Source organism: Phyllobates terribilis, unplaced genomic scaffold (genome assembly GCF_046119375.1).
Source record: "Phyllobates terribilis strain yellow unplaced genomic scaffold, ASM4611937v1 Scaffold_12__6_contigs__length_324123572, whole genome shotgun sequence".
Classification (NCBI taxonomy): domain Eukaryota; kingdom Metazoa; phylum Chordata; class Amphibia; order Anura; family Dendrobatidae; genus Phyllobates; species Phyllobates terribilis.
In genome coordinates, this window is record NW_027362772.1 from 243,472,479 (window position 1) to 243,496,365 (window position 23,887).

Here is a 23,887-nt window from a genome sequence, read left to right on the forward strand (position 1 = left end):
GCCGTCGCTCCCTCCCTGCACTCAGTAAGACGCAAATACAATTGATGTGCCTCCGCCAGCACAGGAGCAGAGTAGCTGTAATCAGCCCTCTGCTCCGCCGGGATCTCCAGCAAGATACAGGACACTTCCGGCCTGCACCTTGTTGAAGATGGCGCACGCAGAGGAAATTTTGATGGCGCGATGGAGTGACATCACAACGCCATCCAGCGCCCACTGTGCACAGAGAATAAGGTGGATGGGAGCCTGGATTAGGCGAATATAAGCTTTTTTTTTCTCTTAATTCTTATATTACTGGCCGGGGGACATAAAATTAGGGTCTTTGCAGAGGGGGAGAATAAAATGAGGGGCAGTGCAGAGGGAAGGGGGGAATAAAATGAGGGGCTGTGCAGATAGGAATAAAATGAAGGGCTGTGTAGATGGGGGAATAAAATGAGGGGCTGTGCAGAGGGGGGAATAAAATGAGGGGTTATGCAGAGGGGGATATATTGAGGGGCTGTGCAGGGGAGAATAAAATGAGGGACTGTACAGTGAGGGGTTAAAATGAGGGGCTATGCAGTGGGAGTAATAAAATGAGGGGCTGTGCAGAGGGGGAGGAATGAAATGTGGGGATGTGCAGATGGGGGAATAAAATGAGGGGCTGTGCAGATGGGGGAATAAAATGAAGGGCTGTGCAGATGGGGGAATTAAATGAGGGGCTATGCAGATGGGAAGAAATAAAATGAGGTACTGTGCAGGTGGGAGATAAAATGAGGGGCTGTGCAGAGGGAGGGGGGATAAAATGAAGGGATGTGCAGAGGGGGAGGAAAAAATGAGGGGCTGTGCAGATGAGGGGATAAAATTAGATGTGCAGTTGGGGATAAAATGAGGAGATGTGCAGAGGGGGGATAAAATGAGAGGCTGTGCAGAGGGGGGAAGAAAAAAATGAGGGGCTGTGCAAATGGAAGGAATAAAATGAGGGGCTGTGCAGAGGGGGAATAAAATGAGGGACTATGCAGAAGGGGGATAAAATAAGGGACTGTGCAGATGGAGGGAATAAAATGAGGGGCTGTGCAGATGGTGAAATAAAATGAGGGGCTGTGCAGATGAGGGGATAAAATTAGATGCTGTGCAGTTGGGGATAAAATGAGGAGCTGTGCAGAGGGGGGACAAAATGAGAGGCTGTGCAGAGGGGGGAAGAAAAAAATGAGGGGCTGTGCAAATGGAAGGAATAAAATGAGGGGCTGTGCAGAGGGGGAATAAAATGAGGGACTATGCAGAAGGGGGATAAATTAAGGGGCTGTGCAGATGGAGGGAATGAAATGAGGGGCTGTGCAGATGGTGAAATAAAATGAGGGGCTGTGCAGATGGTGGAATAAAATCTGGGGCTGTGCAGATGGGGAGGAATAAAATGAGGGGCAGTGCAGAGGGGGTTATAAAATGAGGGGTTGTGCAGAGGCGATTACAATGAGGGGCTGTGAGGGGAATAATAAAATAAGGGGCTGCACAGTGGGGGATAAAATTAGGGGCTGTGCAGAGGGGGGATAAAACCAAAGGCTGTGCAGATGGAAGGAATAAAATGAGGGGCTCTGAAGAGAGGGAGAAAAATGAGGGGCTATGAAGAAGGGAGGATAAAATAAGGGTCTGTGCAGATGGAGGGAATAAAATGAGGGGCTGTGCATAAGGAAGGAATAAAATGAGGGGCTGTGCAGGTGGGGGAATAAAATGAAGGGCTGTGCAGATGGGAAAATAAAATGAGGGGCTGTGCAGATGGGGAGGAATAAAATGAGGGACTGTTCAGATGGGGGAGGGGCAGTGCAGAAGGGGAGAAAAAAAATGAGGGGCAGTGCAGAGGGCTGAATAAAATGAGGGGCTGCTTAGGGGGAGAATAAAATAAGGGGCTGTATAGTGGGAGATAAAATGAGGGGCTGTGCAAAGGGGGGATAAAATGAGAGGCTGTGCAGAGGATGAAAGAAAACAATGAGGGGCTGCGCAGATGAAAGGAATAAAGTGAGGGGCTGTGCAGAGGAAAGGGGGAGTAAAATGAGGGACTGTGAAGAGGGGGAAGAAAATGAGGTGCTATGAAGAAGGGAGGATAAAATAAGGGTCTGTGCAGATGGAGGGAATAAAGTGAGGGGCTGTGCAGAAGGAAGGAATAAAATGAGGGGCTGTGCAGGTGGGGGAATAAAATGAAGGGCTGTGCAGATGGGAGAATAAAATGAGGGGCTGTGCAGATGGGGAAGAATAAAATAAGGGGCTGTGTAGATGGGGAGGGGCTGTGCAGATGAGGGAGGGGCAGTGCAGAAGGGGAGAAAAAAATGAGGGGCTGTGCAGAGGGCTGAATAAAATGAGGGGCTGCGCAGGGGGAGAATAAAATAAGGGGCTGTATAGTAGGGGATAAAATGAGGGTCTGTGCAAAGGGGGTTAAAATGAGAGGCTGTGCAGAGGGGGAAAGAAAACAATGAGGGGCTGTGCAGATGAAAGGAATAAAAGGAGGGGCTGTGCACAGGGGGAATAAAATGAGGGGCTGTGCAGATGGGGGAATAAAATGAGGGGCTGTGCAGATGGGAGAATAAAATGAGGGGCTGTGCAGATGGGATAAATTGAGGGGCTGTGCAGAGGGAGGGGAGATAAAATGAGGGGATGTGCAGAGGGGGAGGATTAAAATGAGGGGTTGTGCAGAAAGGGGAAAAAATGACAGGCTGCACAGAGGTGGGATAAAATGAGGGGCTGTGCAGATGGGGGAGGGGCTATGCAGATGAGGGGAATAAAATGTGCAGATGGGGAATAAAATGAGGGGCTGTGCAGAGGGAGGGTAGAATAAAATGATGGGCTGTGCAGATGGGGGAGAACAAAATGAGGGGCTGTGCAGAGGGGATTAAAATGAGGGGCTGTGAGGGGAATAATAAAATAAGGGGATGTACAGTGGGGGATAAAATGAGGGGCTGTGCAGAGGGGGGATAAAATCAAAGGCTGTGCAGATGGGGAACAAAAAATGAGTGGCTGTGCAGATGGAAGGAATAAAATGAGGGGCTGTGCAGAGGGAAGGGGGAGTAAAATAAGGGGCTGTGCAGAGGGAGAATAAAATGAGGGGCTATGAAGAAGGGAGGATAAAATAAGGGGCTGTACAGATGGAGGGAATAAAATAAGGGGCTGTGCAGATGGGGGAGAATAAAATGAGGGGCTGTGCAGAGGGGATTAAAATGAGAGGCTGTGAGGGGAATAATAAAATAAGGGGCTGTACAGTGGGGGATAAAATGAGGGGCTGTGCAGAGGGGGGATAAAATCAAAGGCTGTGCAGATGGGGAAGAAAAAAATGAGGGGCTGTGCAGATGGAAGGAATAAAATGAGGGTCTGTGCAGAGGGAAGGGGGAGTAAAATAAGGAGCTGTGCAGAGGGAGAATAAAATGAGGGGCTATGAAGAAGGGAGGATACAATAAGGGGCTGTACAGATGGAGGGAATAAAATGAGGGGCTGTGCAGAATGAAGGAATAAAATGAGGGGCTGTGCAGATGGGGGAATAAAATGAAGGGCTGTGCAGATGGGAGAATAAAATGAGGGGCTGTGCAGATGGGGAGGAATAAAATGAGGGGCTGTGCAGATGGGGAGGGGCTGTGTAGATCGGGGAGGGGCAGTACAGGAGGAGGAGAAAAAAATGAGGGGCTATTTAGAGGGCTGAATAAAATGAGGGGTTGTGAAGATGGGGATAAAATGAGGGGCTGTGCAGAGGGGGGGGATAAAATGAGGGACTGTGCAGATGGGGGAGAATAAAATGAGGGGCTGTGCAGAGGAGATTAAAATGAGGGGCTGTGAGGGGAATAATAAAATAAGGGGCTGTACAGTGGTGGAAAAAAGGGGCTGTGCAGAGGGGGGATAAAATCAAAGGCTGTGCAGATGGGGGAAGAAAAAAATGAGTGGCTGTGCAGATGGAAGGAATAAAATGAGGGGCTGTGCAGATGGAAGGGGGAGTAAAATGAGGGGCTGTGCAGAAGGGAGGAATAAAATGAGGGGCTGTGCAGATGGGGGAATAAAATTAAGGGCTGTGCAGATGGGAGAATAAAATGAGGGGCTGTGCAGATGGGGAGGAATAAAATGAGGGGCTGTGCAGATGGGGGAGGGGCTGTACAGATGGGGAGGGGCAGTGCAGAAGGGGGAGAAAAAAAATGAGGGGCTGTGCAGAGGGCTGAATAAAATGAGGGGTTGTGAAGAGGGGGATAAATTGAGGGGCTGTGCAGGGGGAGAATAAAATAAGGGGCTGTATAGTGGGGGATAAAATGAGGGGCTGTGAAAAGGGGGGATAAAATGACAGGCTATGCAGAGGGGGAAAGAAAACAATGAGAGGCTGTGCAGATGGAAGGAATAAAATGAGGGGCTGTGCAGAGGGAAGGGAGAGTAAAATGAGGGGCTGTGCAGAGGGGGAATAAAATGAGGGGCTGTGCAGAGGGAGGAATAAAATGAGGGGATGTGCAGATGGGGGAATAAAATGAGGGGCTGTGCAGATGGGGGAATAAAATGAGAGGCTGTGCAGATGGAGGGAATAAAATGAGGGGCTGTGCAGATGGTGAAATAAAATGAGGGGCTGTGCAGATGGTGGAATAAAATCAGGGGCTGTGCAGATGGGGAGGAATAAAATGAGGGGCAGTGCAGAGGGGGTAATAAAATGAGGGGTTGTGCAGAGGGGATTAAAATGAGGGGCTGTGAGGGGAATAATAAAATAAGGTGCTGCACAGTGGGGGATAAAATGAGGGGCTGTGCAGAGGGGGGATAAAACCAAAGGCTGTGCAGATGGAAGGAATAAAATGAGGGGTTCTGAAGAGGGGGAGAAAAATGAGGGGCTATGAAGAAGGGAGGATAAAATAAGGGTCTGTGCAGATGGAGGGAATAAAATGAGGGTCTGTGCAGAAGGAAGGAATAAAATGAGGGGGTGTGCAGGTGGGGGAATAAAATGAAGGGCTGTGCAGATGGGAGAATAAAATGAGGGGCTGTGCAGATGGGGAGGAATAAAATGAGCGACTGTTCAGATGGGGGAGGGGCTGTGCAGATGAGGGAGGGGCAGTGCAGAAGGGGAGAAAACAATGAGGGGCTGTGCAGATGAAAGGAATAAAATGAGGGGCTGTGCAGAGGAAAGGGGGAGTAAAATGAGGAGCTGTGAAGAGGGGGAAGAAAATGAGGTGCTATGAAGAAGGGAGGATAAAATAAGGGTCTGTGCAGATGGAGGGAATAAAATGAGGGGCTGTGCAGAAGGAAGGAATAAAATGAGGGGCTGTGCAGGTGGGGGAATAAAATGAAGGGCTGTGCAGATGGGAGAATAAAATGAGGGGCTGTGCAGATGGGGAAGAATAAAATGAGGGGCTGTGCAGATGGGGGAGGGGTTGTGCAGATGAGGGAGGGGCAGTGCAGAAGGGGAGAAAAAAAATGAGGGGCTGTGCAGAGGGCTGAATAAAATGAGGGGCTGCGCAGGGGGAGAATAAAATAAGGGGCTGTATAGTAGGGGATAAAATGAGGGTCTGTGCAAAGGGGGGATAAAATGAGAGGCTGTGCAAAGGGGGAAAGAAAACAATGAGGGGCTGTGCAGATGAAAGGAATAAAAGGAGGGGCTGTGCACAGGGGGAATAAAATGAGGGGCTGTGCAGATGGGGGAATAAAATGAGGGGCTGTGCAGATGGGAGAATGAAATGAGGGGCTGTGCAGATGGGATAAATTGAGGGGCTGTGCAGAGGGAGGGGAGATATAATGAGGGGATGTGCAGAGGGGGAGGATTAAAATGAGGGGTTGTGCAGAAAGGGGAAAAAATGACAGGCTGCACAGAGGTGGGATAAAATGAGGGGCTGTGCAGATGAGGGAGGGGCTATGCAGATGAGGGGAATAAAATGTGCAGATGGGGAATAAAATGAGGGGCTGTGCAGAGGGGGAATAAAGGGAGGGGCTGAGCAGAGGGGGGAATAAAATGAGGGGATGTGCAGATGGGGGAATAAAATGAGGGGCTGTGCAGATGGGGGAATAAAATGAGAGGCTGTGCAGATGGGGGAATAAAATGAGGGGCTATGCAGATTGGTAAATAAAATGAGGGGCTGTGCAGAGGGAGGGGAGATAAAATGAGGGGATGTGCAGAGGGGGAGGAATAAAATGAGGGGTTGTGCAGAAAGGGGAAAAATGACAGGCTGCACAGAGGTGGGATAAAATGAGGGACTGTGCAGATGGGGGAGGGGCTATGCAGATGAGGGGAATAAAATGTGCAGATGGAGGGAATAAAATGAGGGACTGTGCAGATGGTGGAGAATAAAATGATGGTCTGTGCAGAGGGAGAGCAGGAATAAAATGAGTGGCTATGCAGAGAGAGGGTGAAATAAAATGGGGGGATGTGCAAAGGGAGGGGGGAATAAAATAAGGGGCTGTGCAGAGGGCGAGGGAATAAAATGAGGGACTGTGTAGGGGAGCAAAAAAATGAGGGGCTATGCAGGGGGGCATAAAATGACAGGCTGTGCATGGGGCCAATAAATGAGGGGCTGTCCAGGAGAATTTCAAAGTATATGAGGAGCTATGGTGACTATACTGTATATGGGGCTGTGGAGGTCAATATACTTGGGGCTGTGGTGACCAAACTGAATAGGGGGCTGTGGTGAATATCAAACTGTTTGAGGTGTTGTTTGTGGGCCATAATAGTGTATGTTGTTCTGTGGGGACCATCATAGTATACATGGGGGCTGTTTTGGACATCATATTATTTATGGGGGTCTGTGCTGGACATCATACTATATATGGGGCTGTGGTGAACATCATGCTATATATGGGGTCTGTAGTGGTCACCATACTGTATATTGGTGGCTTGTTGTGGATATCATACCATATGGGCGGCAGTGGTCACCATCATACTGTGTAAGGGGACAGAATGAGGAGTGGTTACAGTTTGAAGAGGGCAGCGTGATGGGCAATATGAGGGCATAGTGTGAAAAGAGGGCACAGTATGGATATGGAGAGGAGACAGTGTGAAATGAAGGTACAATTTGGAGAGGGGTTAGCATGGCGGGGGGACAGTGTCTAGATATAGAAAGTGTAATACAGAATAATGGAACCCATATAATGCGCCATACAGTATAATGGACCCCATATAATGCATCATACAGAATAATCGGCCCTATATAGTGCTCCATATAGAATGGGCCCCATATAATGCTCCATACAGAATAATGGGCCCCATATAATGCTCCATACAGAAAAAAGGGCCGCATATAGTGCTTCATATAGAATGGGCCCCATATAATGCTCCATAAACAGTATGGGCCCCATATAATGCTCTATACAGAATGGGCCACATATATTGCTCTATACAGTATGGGCCCCATATATTGCTCCATACAGTATGAGCCCCATATAATGCTCCATAAAGAATGGGCCCCATATATTGCTCCATACAATATGGGCCCTATATAATGCTCCATACACTATGGGCCCTATATAATGCTCCATACAGAATGGGCATCATATAATGCTCCATACAGAATGGGCCCTATATATTGCTCCATACATTAAAAAAAAATACTCACCTCTCCTCGTTCCCCACTGCCGCTGCAGTGCTCCAGACTCCTCCAGAGGGTGCATTGTAGTGACATCATCGCGCCCTCTGCCCTGAGATGTCAGAGAGTCAGAAGATGCAGAAGAGACCGGAGCTGCGATGGAACAGGGAGAGGTAAGTATTGCAAGTGTCGGGGCCCTAAGCAAGCGGGGGAGACCACTCACGGGCGCAGGCACCGGGCTCCCCCGACTTACGGGCCTCACAGCGTGCCAGTGTCCCAGGCAGCGAGTGCCCCTCCACCACTTTCTCAGGGCCCCCGGCACTTGTCTGGGTGCTCCAGGTGGTGATGCCGGCCCTGGTCTGCAGTCTGATAATGGCTGTTAATAACAACTCCCAGTATCTCTTTACCATTTTTAAGGACAAACTGGGAGTTATAGGGTTGTTGGTTCATGCGATACAATTGTTTATGGGGCTGATTTGATATTACAATTGATTGTTGCACTAAGCTAGGTTCTTGTATTCAAGTACTTTTGGTTCTGGTCATGAATTCATGTACTTATAGTGGTTCTGGTGATGTATTCTTGTACTGATGGAGTAAATTCTCCTTGGTCTTCATGGTGTTGTTTGGTTAGTGGTGCCTCTTGCTTAATGATGTTGCAGCCTCTGTGGTCTTTCAGAAAAGGTAAAGTGTATATACTGACACACATGTGACATTAGATTGCACACAGGTGGGCTTCCTTTCACTAAGCATGTGACTTAGGAAGGTAATTGCTTGCACCAGAAATTTTTAGGGGCTTCATAGCAAAAGGGGTGAATACATATGCCAAGTTTTAGTTATTTGATAACATAAATTAAATTTATGCCTATATTTTTCTCACTTCACTTCACCAGCTTAGACTATTTAGTGCTGATGTATCACACAAATCAGATTACAAAAAATATTTTTCCAATAAAAATGATGCATGTAGTAATAAAAACACAGGTCGTGAATAAACATTAACATTTAGATAGATATTAGATAGGTATGAAAAGGGACATGTCACCAAAATCTCTGTATATGTTATTGAATCTCCCTCTTAACCTTGAGGAGGCTGGTGCACTTACTTTGATAATCCATGTAACAATTGCTTTGTGAACATTTTCCTGCCTAATAATAACATAAGCATTTCATCCAGCTAGAGGTGGACTCATAAAACTCTCATTTAATTTTGTGGATTGTATAGCCTTTCTGACATGAATTTTCAAAGTAAGAACACCAGCCTTGTCAGGTCTAAATCTTTTGAATAACGTATGTATCTTCTTTTGTGAAATCTGGTGAAAAGTGAAAATCAGGGGGTTTCTTTATTTTCCCATTATGTGCAACTTTTAAGCCCAGACTCATAGCGCCATTCTTACGCCAGAGAGATGATGCAGATGAATAGCGCCTCCGATGGTTTAATACCGGCTTTTCATATGTTTAGTCTTGAAGTGGGTGGAAAAAAGCTATGAGTTTGTGGGACTCTTTTTTTTTTTTTTTTGATGGTGTACTGACATTATAAATAAATACACATGGAGAATTCCTGCAAACAAGGGATGTTTAGGGGTTCCCTAGGACTTTAGGCATGTTATTAGGAATCACTGGCGGCTGTATCCCTGTATCAGCTATCCCAGAGTGAGATCATGTTTAATGCTGACCATACAGGGATTGCTGGGAGGATCAGATGCCTCTAAGACCACCTTAGACAATCCCCACCCCCAAACTCCCCATTACCAGCCATTCCCCCTGCATTTCCAGCCTATAATGTGGTTCTACTAGTGAGCGCCCAAATCACATTTCTTCAGGATTGCAGCCTGTGCCTCCCTACAGAACATAGTGCCTTCTACTACTGAAAAATGCTGAAAACACAGGGCCTGCTTTGTCTGCTAATTGGTCTTGCACTGCGAGCAGCATTTGCAGAAGGTAAGAAAATTCTAAACTAACTTATCTGTGCTCTACAAGTAGGTGTAGCTTCTTAGGCTAAGAAAAAAAAGTTTTACAAACTTTTTTAGGAACTTTGGTTACTGTTGCAGAATTGCACAAATAGCTAATTCATTACTTTAAAAATTCCACGTTCTCCAAGTAGGATTCAGTTCCTTGTAACTTGTAGCCTAGACTATGGACGGCTTTGTGCTGGTCATTTGCAGTGGTTCGCAACCTGGGAGTATCGGATTGCTAAACTACAACTCCCAGCATCACGGCTGGAGAACTACAGGTTGTGTGTGTCCCCTTCATAGAGGATACACTGCGTGTATTTGAATAGTTGATTAAATTAGTAAAAGTATATAATGGAATCGATATTTATGTAATTTATTTGTTCTTTATGCTATCAACAATCAGAAATCGATTATTGTCAATCTAGATAGATAGATAGATAGATAGTTGGAGAGATGGATGGATGGATGGATGGATGGATGGATTGATGGAGAGATGGATAGATGGAGAGATGGATGGATGGATAGTTGGATAGAAGGATAGAGAGGGATGGATAGAGGGAGGGAGGGATGGATGGATAGAGGGAGGGAGGGATGGATAGATGGAGGGATGGATGGATGGATGGATAGATACATAGATAGATACAAAGATAGTTGGAGAAATGGATGGATCGATAGATGGATAGATAGAGGGATGGATGAATAGATAGAGGGTGGATGAAAGGATGAATGGATAGATAGATAGATGGATAGATAGATAGATAGAAGGAGGGATGAATTGATAGAGGGATGATGGAATAATGGATGAATAGATAGATAGAAGGAGGGATGGATGGATATATAGACGGAGGGATGGATGGATGCATTGATGGATGGATGGATAGATAGAAGGAGGGATGGATAGATAGAGGGAGGGATGGATGAATAGATAGAGGGAGGGAGGGATGGATGGATGGATGGATGCATTGATGGATGGATGGATAGATAGATAGATACGTAGATATTAATTATTACTAAATGGCTATGGCATTGTTCATATACAGAAAAAACAAAGAAATGAGCTGTAGCATAAGTTGGTATATGTGTGCTGCGTAAGAGCTCTGGCCAGTTCACAGGCAAAACCCACAAAAAAACAAATTGACCATATAACCTATAATAAATAAATAAGTAAACAGTAATAGTCCATGTAAATAACATAGGGTAATTAGTTAACACTATTTTGATCAAACAAGCATTAAAACCATCCCACGGCGACAAGGTGTATCCAGTCAGGATGGTCCTAGTCTATCCCTAGTATTAAAACCATATCTTGTGTCAGCCGACCTCAATGTGAATAAGAGCAGAGCAGGACAGGGACCGACTGTTCAGCCACCTGTCTATGGGAACCTATATAGATAAATGCGAAGCTCAGAACGGGCGGACACATCCCTGTTTGTACAAAGTGCAAGAAAACACAGCAAAACCAAAGAAATGAGTCAGTGTAGATCATCATATATAGTGTATGTGACGGATGATAAAATAGGAAGAGGCACAACCTCAACGCAGTGGTTTCAGCAAAGGCTGAAATGGCACCACCATTGGGATGTCAGGTTTTTCCACCCAAGAGAAAAGCATCAGGTCTTAGTTTTCCTCTTGTATCCTTTTGCCTTAATTCCTGGCCCACTTTTTCTCAGCAGAGGGGTGTCCTTGCTCAGGTTCTCATCATCTATGACCAAAAGGTATGGAAAACCCTTTTTGTCCAAAGGCTCCATAGCATTGGGCTGACTGTATCATATGCACTATGATCACAGTGTCACCTGTATGTTACATTATAACTAACTATATAGAAATATTGGTACATACAGAAACATAGACATAAACACACATGGATATATTCTTAGTCATGAGTCATTTATCTGATATTCACAGAAGGGTCGCTTTCCTAAAAAGTGAAAATAACCCTGACCTGAAAGAGCTATTATGTAGCAGAGGAGAACAGTTGGGTAAGGAATGCCGGGAATGGTTGGAAAAACATCTATACGTTATACCTGCTGAATAATTCCCATTCATATCTCCGTGTATATTTTGTACGCTGCTGATTTTTATAAGCAGAATTCGAAAGCGTGACAAAAAAAAGTGCAAGGTATATTGACTCCATAACCCTAGTAACTAACAGGGTAACTTTAAAGTAATATATAGTCCCTAAAGCAAATGTAGGGGTTCCAAGTAGGACATACTTTAGAACCTTAAGTATTGAGACCCAACCCTTGCATGATCAGCCATTAATCTGAATGGTCAGAATGCAATACTACATTTGCCCAGCAGTGGCCACTGTAGGAGACATGTAGGTTTCTTTTTGAATATCAGGAAATAAAGATTTTGAAAACTGAGGAACTAGAAAGAAGCAGCTATCATCAAAAACTAACCTATTGTTTAAATCAGGTTTTTATGTTACATGTGACGCGCCCCCTGGGCCAGTGCTGTAGTGCGGCGCACGTGTGCGCGGGGGAATACCCGGAGCCGGATCCGATGGGGGTAGTAGTCTCCGAGTGGCGGGGACCCGGTCCGTGCCCAGGGTGGTCAAACTAAGTGTGTGGCAGTCTTTGTAGATGTTGTTTAAGTGTCGACTACGCCACCCGTTGATTTGCGGTCGCAAGGCCGCCGCTGCAGAACAGTCCGCTGAGGCCGGTGGTATGTGTGCAGCAATGGTGGTATAACCCCCAACGGGAGAGGTATGGCCTCAGGGCAGCTGGTGCGGGTGAAGGGGGTGATAGAAAGGGCGTCCCGGTACCTTTAGTGCTGGTAGTGCGATGGAACACAGAGACTGATTGCAGTTTTCAATGCTTTACTCACAGATGTTATCAGTGTCAGTCCTGCAGGTGATGACGACCCGAGCCGTGCTGCGTCCACCAGGTACGGGGCTCGACCAACCCCCAGGCAGTTCCAGAGTGTGACCTTGAACTCCTTTCTCCGTTCCTTTCTCTGGCCGTCCCCACTAGGGACCCACCCATGTCCAGCTTCCTCGGGCCTTCTGGTGGCGAAACCTATCTCCGGTTTCCCTGACCCTATGTGGCGTGCCTTCGTGGTGAGTGTAGTGAGTGGTCGCGCCAAGACGTGGCCACGACCTCCGGTTCCTGGCTGAGGATAAGTGGCCTCCACCAGTTCGGGATCCGGTACCCTGATCTGCCAACCCTTCACCCGCTGACTCCTAGCGTGTTCGGGTTCCCTCTTCCTTCATGTCTCTGGGCCTTTCTCCAGGTTCCATTCCTTCCTTGTTCCTTGTTCCTTTCCTCTTGTCTTTCTCTCTCTTGCTCCCTTCAGGAGCAGCACCCAGACAGGGCTGCTGCTCCCTGTCACTACTCTTCTCCTCTTCTTCTGTCTGACTGAACTCAACTCCTAAGATGGTGCCCACCTTTTATACTCCCTCTGACACCCGAGCCCAGGTGACTAGCCACCAATGGGCTCCTTCCTATGCCCAGAGTCCCTCCCCTCTCTGCTCCTGCACCACTGGGATATTCCTCCCCCCCTCCCACTCCAGCCAGGGACAGACGCTGTCGTACCTGCACATCTATCTGGTGGGAGTACCGTTGATCTGTCCCCCGGAAATGGGATGTATGTGGTGCATGCAGCTAACTGAGTTCTAGTCCACACTCCATCCTTACCCGGGAGTGGAATACCACACCTCTGGTTCGAGGTGCAATACCCCTGTAGCAGCCGAGCCCTCGGGGTGCTACACATGTATTTAAAAATATATATTTATTACTCTTCCTTTATTAAAAAAAAAATAGTAATCTTGCAATTTTCACACTTGCTACTGGGGATTTCTGAGTGCCGTAATAAGCAAAGGCACTCCCCTTCTTTCATTCGTTTGCACTTATAATGTGGTTTGTTGTTTTAATAGGTGTATAATGTCCCCATCCTGGTATAACGTCCCCATTCTGGTATAATGTTCTTATCCTCGTATAATGTCCCCATCCTGGTATAACGTCCCCATCCTGGTATAATGTCCCCCATCCTAGTATAATGACCCCCCATCCTGATATAACGTCTCCATTCTGGTATAATGTCCTTATCCTGGTATAATGTCCCCCATCCTAGTATAATGACCCCCATCCTAGTATAATGACCCCCATCCTGGCATAATGTCCCCATCCAGGAATAACGTCTCCATTCTGGTATAATGTCCTTATCCTGGAATAATGTCCTCCATCCTAGTATAATGTCCTCCATCCTAGTATAATGACCCCCATCCTGGTATAATGTCCCCATCCTGGTATAACGTCTCTATTCAGGTATAATGTCCTTATCCTGGTATAATGTCCCCCATCCTAGTATAATGACCCCCATCCTAGTATAATGACCCCCCATCCTGGTATAATGTCCCCACCCCATTCAAGTATAACGTCTCCATTCTGGTATAATGTCCTTATCCTGGTATAATGTCCCCCATCCTAGTATAATGTCCCCCATCCTAGTATAATGACCCCCATCCTGGTATAATGGGACATTCTGGGATAATGTGCCCCATCATGGCCCCTATTCTGGAATAATGTGCCCCATCATGGTGCCTTCCATTTTTCTCCAGCATATTTTGAAAAGAAACAAACAATTATTCTCCCCCGCTCGCTCCCACACCGCACGGCATCCTCTTCTGTAGCCGGCCTACAGTATGAGCCAGCAGCTGACATCAGCGTGCAAGCGACGGGTAGAGTATGCGTCACTGTCATATGCCGCATGACACTGACAAGCCGACTTCAGGTTCCGTTCTCTGATTGGCCGACGGCATGTAATACAGCGCAGGGAGCTGGCAGGTTTCTGCACCACAATACATTTCACCTGAATGTGTGTCCGAGGATGCACATGCAGGTGAAATTGATGTCGGTGGGCCCCTCTCCCTTACGGGCCCGGTCGTAGTCACACCCTCTGTTACCGAGATCGTTACGCCCCTGGATGCTTCAATATTAAAGATAGGGTCAGGATCCAACTATTGTGGCTAATGCACATGGCGATTTCCTGAAACATTAGAAAGTTAAAGGCTAAGAAAGCCCCAGTGGTCAGTGTGAAAATTGCAAGATTTAATTTTTTTTAATACAGATTGTGATATGTAAAAAAAATGCTAAAATTTTAAAAAAGAGTAATTTAACACAAACATTGATTTAAACAATAGGTCATTTTTCATGATAGCTTCCCATTAACCTAAAAGGCAGAATGAAAAATTGCAGAACTTTTCAATATGCAATGAATAAACCAAATTTGTTGAAACTGAAAAACCTATTGAAAATATCTGTAAAATATTTGCTGTATATACTTGTATAACTTTCTAAGACCCTTATGACAATGCACTTGCACTGCACTCAACATTCCATGCATTGCGGAGTTATTATTTGCTGACCTGGTGACCGGGAATTAATTAGCTTTATTTTCTTTACGGGCCACTGTCAACATAATAAACGTAGCATAACAGATTGTATGTTATGGTGACCACTGTACCCAAGAAATGAGTTTGACTAGGGTCTGATTATCCAACAAAAACACAAACCACGGCAGTAATAATATGCTTTATTGGAAAAGAAAGAAATAATGAAAAATACCAGTAGGATCCAAAAATATTGTCTTCTCAGTTCACCCTTTTAAGACTCAAATTAAATGGTTATGAAAGGAAACCGTAAGTTGGCTATAGTAGTATCTTTATTAGGTTTGTCAATTCTTTTATACTTTTTAAAATTTAAAAGGATCTCAGTATTAGCAGGTAATGTGCTGCAGCGGAAACCTCCTCCCACTGCACCATCAGCAATGGTGTGCAAGTGTGCTTTTACAAGGGCAGATTATTGTCAGTGATATGGTATGCTGATCGGCACTCTTTATCCTTTAATTTTTCAAAGTTTCCTATCATGTCCCAAAACGCAGTTAAACTGCAGATATAGGGTTAATATCAGTGATGAGCGAGCACTAAAATGCTCGGGTACTCGTTGCTCGGGTCGAGCAAATTGGAATACTCGGGTGCTTGACCCGATCAACGAGCCCAATGTAAGTCTATGGGAAACTCGAGCATTTTTCAGGCGGCTCCCCCTGGTGGTCTGCAGAGGGCCTAACAATTGCCCAAATCGATGGGAACAGTGCTCAAATGACATGGGGACAGCATGGGGTAGACCCCTGGAAGCATTTCTGACTCCCAGGTCACTGCTGTCAACAACATTGTCAGAGTATTACGCCACTTTTACGGACTCACAATAAAACATACCAAAACGAAACCAAAATGGATTTTCCTGGAAAATATGTTAAGGAACATCCTTTCCAGGGTAATGACTTGTATATAAGGCAAAATAAATAACCAAAAACAAAAATACTCCTCCACACCTTGGGCTATGTTCACACGTAGCGTTTTTGCACTTTTGCATTGCTTTCAACCAAGACAAATGCATTCAACAGGAAATGTCATTTTAACATTTTACAACCTTATCTGGCCATGTGGTGTGTGACATATCATCAGACATATGCATGCAGTGCTGAAAAGACATGGGAACAGCCTGGGGAAGACCTCTGGAAGCATCTCTGACTCCCAGGTCACTTCCTAAAAGTGTGCCCATCATAAGTGATCCTTGGCGCATACGAAGATGCCTCCCGCCATGCACCTGTCGTTGCAGACTTGCAACAATCACCTTCCACGTCCTTGTCCCACTGCAGTGTTCAGTTGTCCCTACCCCATTCCTTGGAATGCAAGCGCAAGTATGCAGCCAGCCACTCACCAACCCACAGGCTGCAATACTATACTGCCAAATTTTTGACAGCTGCTTGCACTTGAAATGTGGCCTTTTAAGCTCGTGGAGGCGGAAGCTTTTCATAACCTCAGGGACGTACCGTACTTTTCATAACCAGGGACGTACGGAGCCAGTCCACAGCTTTTTTTTGCTGAGATGTATTTCACCACAGCCATATTCTTTAGCTTGGTGAAAGGACTTGGGAAACCATATCTACCCAGCTGTCATTTCTCCAGGGAAGTCCTCTAAAGCTACTTTTACTTGAAATATGGCCTTTTAGGCTCGTGGAGGCGGAAGCTTTTTATAACCTCATGCCGGCGGCGGCCGGGTGTCCATACTCGGTCCCCAGCCCCCACTGTTTCTCCCGGTGTCGTCTTCGCCTTCCACATCACGGGTCCCACAACATTACCCGTGCCCTCCCCAGTGCACTTACTGGGAAGGACCGCCTAGCCACAAACACGTGGACAGGTGAATGTGGCCAGGGACGGTACGGAGCCAGTCCACAGCTTTTTTTGCTGAGTTCTTTTTCACTACAGCCATATTCTTTAGCTCGGTGAAAGGACTTGGGAAACCATATCTATTCCAGCTGTCATTTCTTCCAGGAAGCCCTGTAAAGCTGCTTTCGCTTGAAATGTGGCCTTTTAAGCTCGTGGAGGCGGAAGCTTTTCACAACCTCATGCCTCGTGTCCATACTCGGTCCCCAGCCGCCACTATTTCTCCCGGTGTTGTCTCCGCCTTCTACAAGCGCAGGTCCCTGAACATTACTGCTGGAACTTTTCTGTGGGAATTTGCTTGCCTCCTACCAGCCTGGAATATTTCCAGTAAACTATGGTATGACACCATAATATTAGCACTGCCCCAAGTAACAGTAGCGAATCCTTCCCCAATTTCCTTCTCAGGAATTTTATTTGGTAGACTGAGTGGCTGCACAAATACATTAGTTTATCACAAAGGAGCTGAAGATAGAGTGGCAGTAGGTGCAAGTTTCTCCAGCCTGTTAGATATCAGAGGGTGAACGGCAGCACATTGGATAGCACTGAAACCTTGCAGACCTGGGATCCTGGGTTCAAATCCCAGAAAGGACAACATCTGCAAGGATTTTGTATGTTCTTCACGTGTTTGCGTGGGTTTCCACCTCAGTAAAAAAGCAGCCATAGCGTGTCCGGGAACCTTCCCACACTCTTTTCTTAGCCAGGACTGCTTCTCGGCAGGGTTAGACGGTCCCACCAGAGAATCCTCTGGTGTGCCTTGGCTTCTACATCAGGAGAGTTCATGATAGCGCTAACTTTGCATCTGCTATGGGGCTCTTGATCGGGGGAGAAAGGTGAGCCATCAGAATCAAATCCTCTGGTGGGCCCAATGTTTTTCAATCTGAAACAGCTTCTCAATGGGAGTTGTATTTCACCACAGCCATATTCTTTAGCTTGGTGAAAGGACTGGCATAGAGGGAAACCGTATCTACTCCGGCTGTCATTTCTCCGTCACCAGGTTCCACCCATTGTCACACACAACCATGCCTGGCTGTATGTTCAGCGGTGAGAGCCACAGATCAGGCTGCTGTGTTAAAGCTTTGTTTTTATACTACAGAAAGATCCTTTTTTTTTTTTTTTTTTTTACATTATTTTTTAAGGCAAATGCATTCACCGGGAAATGTCATTTTAACATTTTACAACCCTATCTGGCCATATGGTGTGTGACACATCATCAGACATATCCTGTTTCATTGATGATGGAGGGACTCTGAAAGACACATAGAGCAGGGCCACAGTAACGAGTATGACATGTTCCCATTAGAGAGGAGAGAGTCTGCTATACAGTTATAGGGTATGCAGTGAGTCCAACGGCTGACCAAATTTAGGAAAAACCCCACTTAGAAATTTAAGATAAAGACACATAGAGCAGGGCCACAGTAACGACAAATTCCCATTAGAAAGGAGAGAGTCTGCTATACAGTTATAGGGTATGCAGTGAGTCCACTAACAATTTAAAGAGACATAGAGCAGGGCCACAGTAACAAGTACGACGTGTTCCCATTAGAAAGAAGAGGGTCTGCTATACAGTTATAGGGTATGTGACGCGCCCCCTGGGCCTTGGGGCACCCAGAGCCGGGCCGGTAGACGCTGGGGGTTGTAGTCACTGTGGCGGTGACCCAGTCCGTGACCCAGGGCGGTCAATCCAAGGGGTTGTATAGGTGTGTAGGTTATATATAGTGTCTGACTACGCCACCTGTGGAGTGTGGCTAATAGGGGCCGCCGCTGCGGAACAGTCCTCTGAAGCTGATGGTTTGGCAGCACGGGTGGTATAACTCCCCACAGGAAGAGTGTAGCTTCAGGGCAGTGTGTGTGGATGATGGTGGTTGTAGTGCAGGGAGTCAGTAATGAACACAGAGTCCGTGTGATGCAGTCCCAAGATCTTTACTCACAGTTGTTGCAGTTCTGGTTACAGGGACCCATGTAACGGCCCTCGTCATTCTGTGCTCACTCAGTGAGGGGTTCACCCGACCCCCAGGTAACTCCGGAGTATTTAACAGGACCCCCTTCTGTGTGTCCTTTCTCTGGCCTTCTCCCTGCACCTCACACCCAGTGACACTTCTATCCGGTACCCTCGGGCTTTGGCGGGCGACGTGTGTTCCGTCCCCTGGGTCCTATGTGGCTACCTTCTTAGTGAGACTGGTGTGGACTTTTGGCTTACGGTACATAAAGTGCTGCAGCCTCCGGTTGCTAGTTGAGCCTTGCTGTTTCTCCGCTAGTTGAGGGACCGGTTCCCCTTATCTGGCCTGACCCCTCTACCTCCTGGTAGCAGCGGGCGTGCGGGTGGCTTTCTGCACGGCCCGTACCCCTAGGGTCCCTTCAGTTCCTGGAGCCTTCCTGCTCCCACTCCTCTCTTCTCTCCTTCAGTCCTGGGCCTCACAGGCTAGGCCCGCCTCTGGAGCAGAGCTCATACCGAGCCTCTGCTCCTGTCACGTCTCCTCCTCTCACTGAACTGACTGAACTCTCCTTGAGCTAAGATGGTGTCTCTATTTTATACTGCTCCTACTCAAGTGCTCCCAGGATTTACTTCCTCCACCCCATCCACTACATGGTTCCCCCTCTATAGGTGGTTCCCCCCCACTCCAGCCAGGGATCAGGGACTGTGCTCTCCCGTAGGAGCAATCTCGCCCTGTCCCCCGGAAATGTGGTGTAATGAATGCAGGTGTTAGAGTCCTGAGCTGTACTCCTTCCTTACCTGAGAGTGAGGTACCGCACCCGTGGATGAGATGCAATACCTCTGTGGCGACCGAACCCTCAGGGGCGCCACATATGCAGTGAGTCCAACGGCTGACCAAATTTAGGAAAAACCCCACTAACAATTTAAAGAGACATAGAGCAGGGCCACAGTAACGACAAATTCCCATTAGAAAGGAGAGAGTCTGCTATACAGTTATAGGGTATACAGTGAGTCCAACGACTGACCAAATTTAGGAAAAACCCCACTAAGAATTTAAAGACACATAGAGCAGGGCCACAGTAACAAGTACGACATGTTCCCATTAGAAAGGAGAGGGTCTGCTATACAGTCAGGCTATGTGCCCACGATGCAGAAATGCTGCATATTTTTTCCGCTTCTCCCTAGCAGGAAAATGCATGTGGATTTTACATGCATTTTTCCCGCCAGGTAGAAGCGTTTGTCAAGCGTTTTTGCATACATTTCTGCATGCGGGTTATCAAGCTCTTTCCAAGCGATTTTAGCATCACTTGGAAAGTGCTTGACAGCTTGGTCACACTATATAAATCCATGCAATCGGCATGGATTTATATAGTGTGACCAAGTAATAGTTAAAAAAAAAAGAATAAGAATGGTAAAAAATAAAAATTAAAGATTATACTTATCTTCCGATGGCCCCCGGTCTCCATAGCGGTGCGTCCGGTGTGTTGTATCGGTCGCGGTTGTGTGAAGGACCTGCGATGACGTCATTGAGTCATGTGACAGGTCACGCGACCGCCGACGTCAGCGGTCGCGTGACCTGTCACATGACTAAATGACGCCTTGACAGGTCCTCACACCACCGCAAGCCGTACAAGAGACCGGACGCATCTCTGAGGAGCCCGGGGGCCATCGGAAGGTAAGTATAATCTTTATTTTTTATTTTAAATTCTTTTTTTTACAGGTACCATGGTACCTGGGTCTGGAGGAGAGTCTCATCTTCTCCAGACCCAGGTACCATCCGCACATAGAAACGCTTAATATCCGTGTGTGCAAATGTGCTGACACGGATATTAAGCGTTTCAATGCAAGTCAATGGCGGCAATTACGCTGGGTGTCCGCAAAATTAATGGAGACACTTCAATGCCCCTTGGAAGAGACGTGGAGGAGGGCCTCATAAAAAAGCTTCCCATTAGAAAGGAGCGGGCCTCCTATACTTGTAATGCCCATGCACAAGTGTATGGGCTGACAAACATTTACGCCTGGGGGGTATACATGAACATACTGTATAAAAAATTTTTTTTACGGACATCATAAACACCCTTTAAAAAAATTATGTGGGTGTTGCATCACGGACCACGCTCACCCTGGTGATATGGTGGTGGAGGATGAGGAGAAGGAGGAGAAGGAGGAGGACAAGAGCAAATAGCCAAAATCAGGAAGCGTATACCCATTGTAGCGTCGGCGTCCCTGCCCTCTGCTAGGCAGGGACGCTGTTCCCCTCACCTCTCCGTTCCGGATCCGGCGTCTTCCTCCCGCTCTGCTGGCAGCGCGCGCTCCTTCCCGGCCACGGTGCTTAGGGCGCGCGCGCGCTCCCTTCCTCTTAAAGGGGCCGCGCGCGCCGTCCTAAGGAGTCCCCGGCCAATGGCCGGAGGACTTCACCATATATAAGGCACCTCCTCCAAAATGGAGGTGCCCGAGCAATGTTGTTGCACTGTTCACTACTCTGCTTCAGCCCTCAGGTCCCGTTGCCTGTTACCTGCCAGTTACCTGCCAGTTTCCTGCCAGCTTGCTGCCTGATTCCTGCCAGTCATCCGCTTACCTGCTTGCTAGCCTGAGGTCCGACGGTCTGCCTTCCGACTCCTGTCAGTCTGTCTATGGACCAGCTTGCCCGCTCACCTGGGAGCGCTCACCTGCTCCCTGTCTGTTAGCCTACCTGGAGGCTCCGCCGTCACATGCTTTAACCACCTGCTTATCCAGAGACTCTCGCCTGCTCACCTGGGAGCACTCATCTGCATCCGCCTGTTAGCCTACCTGGAGGCTCCGCCGTCACATGCTGTGACCACCTGCTTATCCAGAGACTCTCGCCTGCTCACCTGGGAGCACTCATCTGCATCCGCCTGTTAGTCTACCTGGAGGCTCCGCCGTCACATGCTGTGACCATCTGCTTATCCAGAGACTCTCGCCTGCTCACCTGGGAACACTCATCTGCATCCTCCTGTTAGCCTACCTGGAGGCTCCGCCGTCACATGCTGTGACCACCTGCTTATCCAGAGACTCTCGCCTGCTCACCTGGGAGCACTCATCTGTCATCCGCCTGCTAGCCTACCTGGAGGCTCAGCCGTCACAGGTCGTACCTACCCTATACCCAGAGACTGTCCCGGTCACTTGTTGTGACCTCCTGCACGTTCACCCAGAGACTGCCCCGGTCACTTGCTGTGACCTCCTGCCCTTTCACCCAGAGACTGCCCCGGTCACTTGCTGTGACCTCCTGCCCGTTTACCCAGAGACTGTCCCGGTCACTTGCCGTGACCTCCTGCCCGTTTACCCAGAGACTGTCCCGGTCACCTGCTGTGACTACCTGCCCGTCTTCCCTGGTCACCACCCGCTTCCTTACAAGGACCGCCCCCTTGTATAGTAGCTCAGAGGTTCCGCCTCCCAGACCCGTTACACCCATGTGTGGGTGTGAAAAGGTGCATTTGAATACACCTCCCAAGAAAAGACACTGGATTTGAGTTTATGTTACGCTGCTATCATTCGGTGGTGTTGAGAAGTCAGGCCCAATCCAGCCCTTGTTCATTTTTATAACAGTCAGCCTGACAGCATTTTCAGTTGACAGGCAGATGAGCTTATCAGTTATAATTCCACCAGCGGCATTAAAAACCCGCTCTGATAAAACGCTGGCGGCAGGGCAGGCCAGGACCTCCAAGGCGTAGAGAGCCAGTTCATTCCACATATTCAGCTTGGATACCCAATAATTATAAGGCACAGAGGAATCACGGAGGATGTTGGTACGGTCGGCAAGGTACTCCCTCAGCATCTTCCCAAACTTTGCACTCCTTGTGAGAGTACCCCGCGCCTCAGGGCCAATGCGATGGGAGGGTCTGAGAAAACTCTCCCAGAACTTTGACAGTGTTCCCCTGCTTCTGCTGGATTGAAGTTGTGTCTCTCTCGCCTGTACTCCTTGGTTGTCCAACGAAGTGTGCCCTCTGCCGCCAGCGTTTTCAGATGGGAATTTTTTTAATAGTTCCGCAGCAAGGGCCTTCTGGTACAGCTCCATTTTTGTAGACCTGTCCACCTCAGGAATAAGAGATATAAAGTTCTCCTTGTAGCGTGGGTCTAGAAGTGTCACTAACCAGTAATGACTGTCACCTAAAATTTTGAGAACGCGAGGGTCATGGGAAAGGCAGCGTAACATAAACTCAGCCATGTATGCCAGACTACTAACAGGCAAGACTTCCGTGTCCTCACCAAGAGGATGACTGACCATGCTCTCCTCCTCCTCCTCTCTGGCCATCCACGCTGAACAGACGGTATGACAGCTGTGCAGGTAGTACCGTCTATAGTGCATGAAACTAGCTCCTGTCCTTCCTCCTCCTCCTCTTCCTCATTGTCACCCAATCCACGTTGGGATGAGATGAGGCTTGGCTGTGTGTAATCACCCTGTATGGTTCCTTGCTCCATCTCATCATGCTCCGCCTGCAATGCATCCTTTTTGATTGTGAGCAGAGAGCGTTTCAGAAGACAGAGAAGCGGGATGGTGACGCTAATTATGGCGTCATCGCCGCTCACCATCTTGGTGGAGTCCTCAAAGTTTTGGAGGATGGTACATACGAGTCTGACATCCATGTCCACTCCTGAGGTCTTATGTGTGGAGTCTGAACTAAATATCGACGGCCTTGTTGATGCTGGTACTCAACAACTGCCCTCTTCTGCTCACAAATCCTTCCCAACATCTGCAGTATAGAGGTCCAACGCGTGGGGACATCACACACCAGTCTGTAAGCCGGAAGCAGCAAAGGCGGCGGAAGCTGTAGCTGACTTTCTAAAATGGGCACACAGGCTTTGTACTTTAACAAGCAGATCCGGCAGCTCCGGGTAGGATTTGAGAAACCGCTGAACCATGAGGTTAAGCACATGGGCCAGGCATGGTACGTGTGTAAGCTCGCCTCACCTCAGAGCCGCCACAAGGTTCCGGCCATTGTCACACACGACCATGCCTGGCGGTAGGTTCAGCGGTGTGAGCCACAGATCTGCCTGCTGTTTCAGAGCTGTCCACAACTCTTCAGCATTGTGCGGTTTGTCACCTAAGCATATTAGCTTCAGCACAGCCAGTTGCTGCTTGGCGGAGGCAGTGCTGCAGTGCTTCCAGCTTGTGACTGATGTGGTCATTTCAGAGATGGAGGCTGAGGAGGATGAGGTGCAGGAGCTGTAGACCATGGGGGCAACCCTGATCGACCAAGGGCCCGCAATCCTTGGCGTCGGGCGGACGTGTTCCGTCCCAAGGTCCGACTGGGTCCCGGCTTCC

At 47.8% G+C, this 23,887-nt stretch overlaps 1 protein-coding gene across 1 annotated transcript in view; it reads left to right on the top strand.

Moving 5' to 3' along the window:
- Nucleotides 1-9,230: 9,230 nt before the first annotated feature.
- The window catches only part of PDPN (podoplanin), a 72,068-nt gene continuing 57,411 nt past the window's right edge, over nucleotides 9,231-23,887 (top strand). Inside the window, exon 1 of the mRNA XM_073656757.1 lies at nucleotides 9,231-9,428. Within this exon, the coding sequence (XP_073512858.1) occupies nucleotides 9,362-9,428 (67 nt within the window). The 5' untranslated portion in view covers nucleotides 9,231-9,361. The remainder of the gene's footprint in view (nucleotides 9,429-23,887) is intronic.